Here is a 9046-nt window from a genome sequence, read left to right as displayed (position 1 = left end):
GGGGGAGGAGACGGAGGGGGTCAACCGAGAGGCAGGCGTAGAGGTGGGGGCGTGGCCGAGGAGCAGCCGGCGCTGGTACCGACCGTTGGAAATGTAAGTAACCCTCCCGCCGCAGGCGGCGGCTGCTCACTTCAGGGAAGATTCCGGTGTCCCCCTCATTTTGTGACTCAGCGCTTGCCCGAAATGTGCCCCTTTTCCTCCGGAGGATGATATCGTGGCTTTAAAACGATCAGTAAGATTTTAACGGGGTTTATTAAAAACAGAGAGCCTTGGCTATTGGGCGGTATAGAAATGTAATACATAAATTAAATTAGCTAACAACTGAATGCCCCTTATGACACACCACCCACCTTTTCCCACTCAGTAAAGAAAAAGTCATTCCCCCCCCCCCTTTTAAAAAAGGCAGGTAGCTATCAGAATCAGTAGCCAGGTTTAAGAAGAGACAGGAAAGAAGAAAAAAGCTGAGTGTAGAAGGAAAATGGGGTGCAGGAGAAAGATAAAGCGGAGGCGCAGATGCACTCTCGTAACACTTGAAATCAGTGTATAAAAGGATAAAGAAAACCTTGCCATATATATGAATGGGTCCCCCCCCCCTTTTAAAAGCTTTACTACTTGTGTGGATCACAACAAACTGTGGCAAATTCTGAAAGTGATGGAAGTACCAGACCACCTTACCTGTCTCCTGAGAAACCTGTACGAGGGTCAAGAAGCAACAGTAAGAACCGGACATGGAACAACCGAGTGGTTCAAAATTGGGAAAGGAGTACGACAAGGCTGCATATTGTCACCCTGCTTATTTAACTTATATGCAGAGTACATCATGAGAAACGCCGGGTTGGATGAATCAGAGGTCGGAATTAAGATTGTTGGGAGAATTATCAACAGCCTCCGATATGCAGACGATACCACCCTAATGGCAGAAAGCGAAGAGGATCTCAAGGGCCTCTTGTTGAGGGTGAAAGAGGAGAGTGCAAAAGCTGGTTTGAAACTCAACATTAAAAAAACGAAGATCATGGCATGTGGCCCCATCACTTCCTGGCATATAGAAGGGGAAGAAATGGAAGCAGTGACAGATTTTACTTTCTTGGGCTCCAAGATCACCGCAGACGGTGACTGTAGCCATGAAATTAAAAGACGCTTGCTCCTTGGGAGGAAAGCTATGGCCAACCTAGACAGCATAGTAAGAAGCAGAGACATCACCTTGCCGACAAAGGTCCAGATAATCAAAGCTATGGTTTTCCCAGTAGTAATGTATGGCTGGGAGAGCTGGACTATAAGGAAGGCTGAGCGCCGAAGAATTGATGCTTTCGAACTGTGGTGTTGGAGAAGACTCTTACGAGTGCCCTGGACTGCAAGGAGGTCAAATCAGTCCATACTAAAGGAAATCAACCCTGAGTGCTCCTTGGAAGGACAGATACTGAAGCTGAAGCTCAAATATTTTGGCCACCTAATGCAAAGAGAAAACTCCCTGGAAAAGACCCTGATGCTGGGAAAGACTGAAGGCAAAAGGAGAAGAGGACGGCAGAGGATGAGATGGCTAGATAGCATCACCGATGCAATGAATATGAACTTGAGCACACTCCGGGAGAGAGTGCAGGACAGGAAGGCCTGGCGTGCTATGGTCCATGGGGTCACGAAGAGTCGGACACGACTGAACGACAAAAGACACAGAGTAGAGTATATTTCCTTGCATCCTTGTCTGTGGGTTGTACTCAAGAATTGGTATCCTGCGCCTTTAGCTCAGCTAGCATGCTAATGGCGGCGGTGTCCACACCAGTGTTTCTGTGCTGGCTCAGTGAACTGGGGCAAGATGGGAGGCAGGCCCTTGACTGACCAGAATGGGCAAATGACCCAAATCAAAATTTGAGCCTATCTACCCTGTGGTGGCTGGGAAATATTACATTATGCATGCACCCTCACTGAGCGTACCTGCAAAGGGCACTTAACTTCTTTGCATCTCTTGTTAAATGACAAATAATGTGACAGCACACTATTCAGGGCTGGAACAGATGAGAGATGAGGCTATGGGTTAAGTGCGTACTTATATGAGCATTCAACAGGCACTGCCATCACACTGTGTGTTGGCCCATAAGCACCATTGACATGGAAATGCTATATGTAAATTCCCCAGCGTGTTTATGTTCATGGCATATGCATACACACAATACATACATCCCCCATGACATGTGATGTCTTATGGCTCATGCTGTGACATCTTGTCTATCTGCACAAATGGTAAAAGCAGTTTGGCAGGCTTATAAAAGTCTGGTAAAGTAGCACAGTACCAGTTTGAGAGAGAGCTGGAAGGCTGTTTGGTGGTGCAAAACGTATCTTGATGTAGCTCTAATCATGTACCAGCTGCACTGTCTACCATTATGTCACTGGGCCCAGTGCAGAGTGTTGATCTTAACCTTTAAAGCACTTAACCTCTTCTCAAGCCATTATCTGAAGGACTGCCTTCACCCATACAATTCTGTCTGTATGCTGAAATCTACCTTGAGGGTCCCTCTTGAATGGCTGCCATTAAAATCAGTATGGTTGGCATGCTCTAGAGACAGGGCCTTCTCAGTAGAGGCCCCAAATCTTTGGGACTTTTGAACTCCCTTCCAACTGACCTATGTCTTGCTCCTTGAACTCTGGCTTTTAGGCAGGCCTTGAAGACCTTCCTCTTCAAGGCCACCTGTGATTGATTCCATATGTGGGCATATGTAATGCCATATTACTCTGTAAGTAATTTCTGGACATCTCTTCTGATGTGATCACTTGTAACTTGTACCTTGTTACTCACTTCTGTATGTTGCTTGTGGGAAGAAGTGATGTAACCCTAAAAATTATTTAAAATATTTTAAATAAATGACGCAGTCTGTAGTTATATTATCTAGAAAAAGGATCAGAAGTTGCTGATAACAGTATTTTTATTATAAATCCAAACGTAATTTTAATCGCCATGTCCTATATTGTTTGACTCACATAAATAAGAAGTGTGTCATGGCATTTGACTTACTGGGTATTTGCTGTATAATCCTATGTCTAGGGAAACATCACTTGTGTCTTGTGATGATTGTTTTCCATATTTTTAATATGGTAAATGGCTGCCTAAAAGTCAATTAGTACATGGTTGCAAACCACAGATTCTTGACATTTTGAAGAATGTGAAAACAGTTTGGAAACCAGATCTGACACACTGGAAATTGTTCTTGCTATTAATAAATTTGAAACTATTCCAGTAGCTGTAACTAATACAACTTAAAGGTCTCTGAATTTTTCCCATTGTGTAATTATTCTGTAATTCATTCCTGCTAATGGCTCTTTGTGTTTTTGAGGTGACTAACTAAGAACAATTTTATTCTTTCACTGCTTATGCTAAGCACATGAAGACAGAAAATAAAATATAGTGTAGTTACTGGATATTTTTGTTCAGCTATTTATTTATTTATTACATTTCTGTACTGCCCAATAGCCAAAGTTGTCTGGGTGGTTCACAAAAGTTAAAACCCTAAAATACAGCAACATGATAAAAGATAATATACAACTTTCAAGTTTTTAAAACTACAATATGAAACCAAAGCAAAAGGCAGCAGCAGTAAAGGTGTAAAGATACAACAACACATTTAAAAACAACAAAAACTGAAGGACTGAAATGCCTGGGAGAAGAAAAGGGTCTTCACTGCATGCTGAAAAGACTACAATGAAGGCACCAGGTGGCCTCTCCAGGAAGGGCATTCCACAACTGAAAAGGCTCTCCCCTTAGTTGCCTCACTTCATTTGGTGGGGGCACCTAGAGGAGGGCTTCTGAAAATGATCTTAGGGTCTGGGCAGGTATATATGGGAGGAGTCGATCCTTCAGGTAACCTGGCCCCAAGCTGTTTAAAACTGTCTTCTGGTGTCCAATAGGTGAATGACTCTTGGGGCGCAATCCCATGGGGATAGGCGGCCGCCTCCAAACTCGGAGGCGACCGCCTATCCAATGCAGGGCAGGAGAAGTGCGGAGGGGATTGTTCCCTCTGCACTTCTCCTGCCCTGCATTTGTGGCTAGACCACTGATTTTGGGAAGGCGGTGTGGGGGAGGAGGCTGCCAGATGACACATAGGCTGTGTTGTACCGGCATTTCCACCTGCCTCTCCCCGGAACGCCCCTTGGAATGCCCCGTTTTGGCTGCTCCGCGCTCCTCTTCCAAGCATGGGGCTGTTCCGTGCTATCTGCAAGGCAACCTGGAACGGGGGGAAGGTCAGTTCTCTGGGAATCGACCTTGGAGTGCAGGTTCTGAGGTCGGTTCCTGGAAAACCACATATCCTATGGCCATCTAGCCACTGACTAGTGGCCATAGGATTGCTCCCTCTGGGTGCAATCCTGTCAGGATAGGACCGCCTGTCCAATGCAGGGCAGGCACAGTGTGGAGGGGATCATCCCCTCTGTGCTTCAGCCACCCTGCATTTGCACTTAGTCAGCTGATTTTGGCTGTCTAGCCATGGGAAGTCAGAGTGGGGGGACAGGACACTGGACAACGTATAGGAAGCGTTGGAATAGCACATCCGCTCGCCCCAAGGAACGCCCTGTTTTCGCTGTTCTGTGCTCTTCTTACAAGCGTGGAGCGCGGGGCTGGTCCGCGCTGCCTACGAGGCAGCGTGGGAGGGGGTAGAGGTTGGTTCTCAGGGAACTGACCCTGGAGCATGGGCTCCAAGATCGGTTCCTTTGGAACCGACCTATCCCATGGCTGTCTAGCCTCTGACTAGCAGCCCTAGGATTGCGCCCTTAGATACAATTGTTAATATCTCATTTCCAATACATCCATCAGAGATTAATTTCCAGTATAAAATAAATGGGAGAAATCATCAGAAAAGTAGAAAAAGATTATTATTTTGACACTTAGGCTTCTCCAAAAGCTTCAAGGTTATCTTCATAACCAGACTGTGAGCTGGTTTAGGCCCATAGTTAGCTGAGTTTGATCCTGAGTGAAGATTTGAACCATGTTCTCCCTGGTCCAGGTGCTAACTGTCCATTATACCATACTGACTTCTGAAATGGAAAAATGCAAATATAATAGCTTTTCAAAATTGCGTCTGTTTACACTGGTTGACATAACACCGGCAGAATACAACATACAGATCTTGTGGCCACCAGTCCAAATCACTGGCATGTCTTGCTTCATTTTCTGTGCAAGTGTCAAGAGAAGAACTTCATCTGAAGAATTCTTGCAGCCTTTTCTTATAAATATTTTTTCACAAGGTAAGTTCCATGGAGTTCAACTTACTCCCATGTAAGTGTGCATAGAATTGCAGCCCCAGTGTTTAAGTAGACTGTTCATAGTCTGAAACCCATTAACTCTGACAAATTCCTTGAAATTCCCACAAGAATATCTAAGGAGTAATACTAGTGAGTTTTGTGCACTTAAATGCTATATCACTATTCTCAGTATTTTAGGCTTCTGCCACAAACTAAAGTGCCACAAACTATTGCTGTGTGGTATAGTTAATTAAAACAGTAAGGGTGAAATGCAGGGATGTGCAGGCTTGCCTTCTGCTCATATAACAAGTCTTTCCCCTCCTCATCTCCCCTTGTACCCTTTGAAGGGTGGGGGGACTTGCCAAGTATTGTGGATATATCTTACAGGGCTGTAGTGGGAAGGGAGAATTGCTGAAATTGGGGACCTTGTGTGAGCGGTGCAAGATTCTTTCACTCAATTTTGGGTGATTTCCCACCTCCCACTGCAGTCTTTTAAGATGTAATCCACAGTGTTTGGTAGATTTCTTCGACCCTCTAGAGAGGCCCTTTGGAGGATACTGGGGGCTACAGGGGAAGAGGGAAGGAAAAGATCTATTGTACAAGCTGCTTTCCCCTCATGTGACATTTGGTTTTCACTCTTTACTCAAGTAATATGCCCTACCCAACTGTGTTCAGCTGGGCGGTGGGCTTTTTTGGTTTTCACTCTTTACTCAAGCAATATGCCCCACCCAACTGTGTTCAGTTGGGCAGTGGGCTTTCTTCCTAGTTGGTGTGCATAGGATTCTATTGTAAGAGTGGCTAACTACATTGCTTTTTCCCTCTCTTGCATTTTTAAAAATTTAAAATGCTTGAACATACTTTTTCTGCTTTCCCACCCCCAAAACAATTACTTTGCTAGTATAGTGGCATTATAACCAATGGGGCAGACTTTCTCAAAATATTCTTATTGCCCCCATTATCATGGACATGGATTAATTAACATATTAACTTATTCTTTTGCTAGTGAAAAATGACCACTGCTAATAAGACGCCCCCTGGAGCAGATCCAAAGCAGCTGGAAAGGACTGGAACTGTTAGAGAAATAGGATCACAAGCTGTTTGGTCACTTTCATCTTGTAAACCAGGTAACTGCAAAATCATAATGCACACAGACAAACCACACACATCCTTACTGAATTGCCCATGTGCTACTTGGATAGAAAGTGACTTTCTGAGTTAATTTAAACGAGCAATGAATGTCTAACATGTATATAATGTGTATCTGCCTCTGTGCATTATATTGCCTTTTGTTCTCTTGAAAATAATTCAGGAATTTGGGAAAGCATATTCTATCAGATATAGTTTTCTAGAAACTCAAGGTTGTAGTGCTCTAGTATTATGTTCCCAAGGTCCCCATAACTGGGCCTCCAAGTCCCAAACTGTTATGACATGTGCACCTTTTTGATCACACTAGGATTTGGTGTTGACCAGTTACGAGATGATAATCTAGAAACATACTGGCAGTCTGATGGATCACAGCCTCATTTGGTGAACATCCAATTCAGGTACTGAATATTGTTCTATGTGGGTTTTATACAACTGCTATTATTACTTGTACTGGAAGAAGACAGAAGGTGTGGCTGCTGAAGGAATACACAATGCTGTCTTCTGCATGCTTAGCTCTGAGCCAGTTTTTGTAACGATGTTTTGTTTAAACATATGCTATAGTACAAAATGGCTAGAAGTTATAACATTTGAAAATAAGTCTATTATGGTTTGGTGTCATGAAGCTACAATTGGTAGACACGTTGCTTATTTTAAATTTGCCAGTACCTAAGGTTCAAATATCATGATTAGAAAAGCCTGAAATTGTTTCAGGGGTAGTGTTCCGAATCAGCAAGCTTAGTTTCTCTTGGTTACAGTGTTGTCCATCAGTCTGCATCTCCTCTCAGAGCTTAGTTCAAAGTGTTTCGTATGGACTTGAAGGGTCTTGAGCCCCAACCTAATGCCCTCCATATATTTTGGATAACAGCTCCCAGCATTCCTGACCATTGACCATCCTAGCTGGTGTTGATGGGAGTTGAGGTCTAAAACATCTGGAGGGGCATCAGGTTGGGGGAGGCAGATCTAGAGCATGTGTGCATAAGCATACAATTCCATACACCAGGTAAATTGGTTTAAAAAAAACCTGCCAGTGCTTGCTTGTTTCTAGGCATTTCTAACCCACCATTCAAACCCGTTCCTAAGGTGGCTTACACATTTTCAAAATAAAAGGCATAAATATACTGTCACAAGCTAAAAACAACCATGCAAAATGTTGAATGCTTCCATGGTCAGAAAAAATATAGCATGGGCAAATTGTTTCTTAAAAGGCCTAAATTTTGCCATGTTTTGTTTCCAGAAGGAAAACAACAGTGAAGACGCTATGTATTTATGCAGATTATAAATCTGACGAAAGCTACACTCCAAGCAAGATCTCTGTCAGAGTAGGAAACAATTTCCATAACTTGCAGGAAATCCGGGTAAGCATGCTTTATTACTTCTCAAAACATTATTTCAGGTAAGTGATGGCGAGACAGGCAATATCTATTGCTTATCCTATAGCGTTTGCCTTTGGTGTTTGACGTACATACAGTACAAAATTGGAAAGCAAAAAAAAAAAGAAGAATTGCATCACATTTTAAGAAGAACAAATGGCTGGGATCCACGAAGCTACTTAGGGTGCAATGCTGTCGAGGTGGACGTCAGCCTCTGAAGGCAGAGGCTGACACCTATCCAACACAGGTCGGGTGGAGCGCTGAGGGGATCCCCTCCTCCACACTCTGCCCACCCCGCAGGCTTGGCTAAATGTGCAATTTCGTGCGTCTGGCCAGCGCTTTGGAGAGGGGGCAGGTGTGGGCCTGGAGACCCCATCGGAAGCAACGTAAAAGGGCTTCCACGGTCTCCTCCCCTCCCCTGGGAACGCCCTCTTTTCGCCCTCTCCATGCTCCATTTTATGAGCATGGAGAGGCAGCTGCTGCAGTTCTCCCCGTGCAGGCTGGGAGGGGGCAAGGAGAACCGTTTCCTGGCTCCAAGCCTGAAGTACTGTTTACAAGCTTGGAGCCAGTAAACTGAAAAACCCTACGGCCCTCTAGACAGTGTCCAGTGGCCATAGGATTGCTCTCCCTGATGTAGCAGGTACTCTGCAGTACCCTAGTTGAATTTAAAACTTTTCTTTGGACAGCTGATCCCCATGCCATATCTTAAAACTGTTTTTGGAACTCACATCAGTTTCAAAAGTGTTTGGCTATGCAGGGCTGCTGTTTGATTAAAAGTGGACTAGTACCCTGGTCAGATACTTTAAAAAAAAAATCCAAATCAGACATTTCACGGAGACATGCTAATGCTTCTAGTATTAGAGAACTAGTAAGGGACCTGAGCAGCAGTGCCAGGAGGGAGGCTGTGATAATTATACTAGTGCAGGAAGCCTGGCGTTGGGGGCAGGTAAGTTCCTGTGCTGTAACAGGGGAGAATGAAAACTTTTTTAAAAGTTCAGATTATTGAATGTTTGAAGTAGTGATTCTTAAAGAGGGAGGTGAGCTCTCCAGAGACAGCACATGTCCTCCCTTCCCCTTTCTAGTCAGTTTCTTTTTGTGCACTTCAAGGCAACTTGCTTGCTATTTCCTTCCCCCAATTGGACTGACGGTTCAGGAGAACAATGGGGCAGCCATTTTGTATGTAATTTTAATTGTCTTGATCTTAACTCAACTGCTCAGTGCATATACATATATGTGTGTGTGTGTGTGTGTGTGTATATATATATCGCGCATTAAATAGGATTTAAGGAATATGAGTAGGAATGTGT

At 44.1% G+C, this 9046-nt stretch overlaps 1 protein-coding gene across 9 annotated transcripts in view; it reads left to right on the top strand.

Annotated features, from left to right (window-relative positions):
* Positions 1-33: 33 nt before the first annotated feature.
* The window catches only part of ANAPC10 (anaphase promoting complex subunit 10), a 48236-nt gene continuing 39223 nt past the window's right edge, over positions 34-9046 (top strand). For 2 of the 9 annotated variants that reach the window (XM_084856178.1, XM_084856181.1), the window contains exons 1-5: positions 34-93; positions 5162-5226; positions 6227-6347; positions 6677-6767; positions 7604-7724. In XM_084856178.1, coding sequence (XP_084712304.1) covers positions 6233-6347; positions 6677-6767; positions 7604-7724 — 327 coding nt within the window. In that variant the 5' untranslated portion in view covers positions 34-93; positions 5162-5226; positions 6227-6232. Of the gene's footprint in view, positions 233-812; positions 3402-5161; positions 5227-6226; positions 6348-6676; positions 6768-7603; positions 7725-9046 lie in introns of those variants that run through there. The other 7 variants (XM_084856177.1, XM_084856180.1, XM_084856183.1 and 4 more) reach the window with 6 other exon arrangements.

The sequence above is a fragment of the Heloderma suspectum genome, chromosome 5, assembly GCF_057233095.1.
Source record: "Heloderma suspectum isolate Gila_16-S chromosome 5, 16-S_ref, whole genome shotgun sequence".
Taxonomy (NCBI): domain Eukaryota; kingdom Metazoa; phylum Chordata; class Lepidosauria; order Squamata; family Helodermatidae; genus Heloderma; species Heloderma suspectum.
The sequence above is the reverse complement of the archived record's forward strand: the minus strand, read 5'-3'. Positions and strand labels throughout refer to the sequence as shown.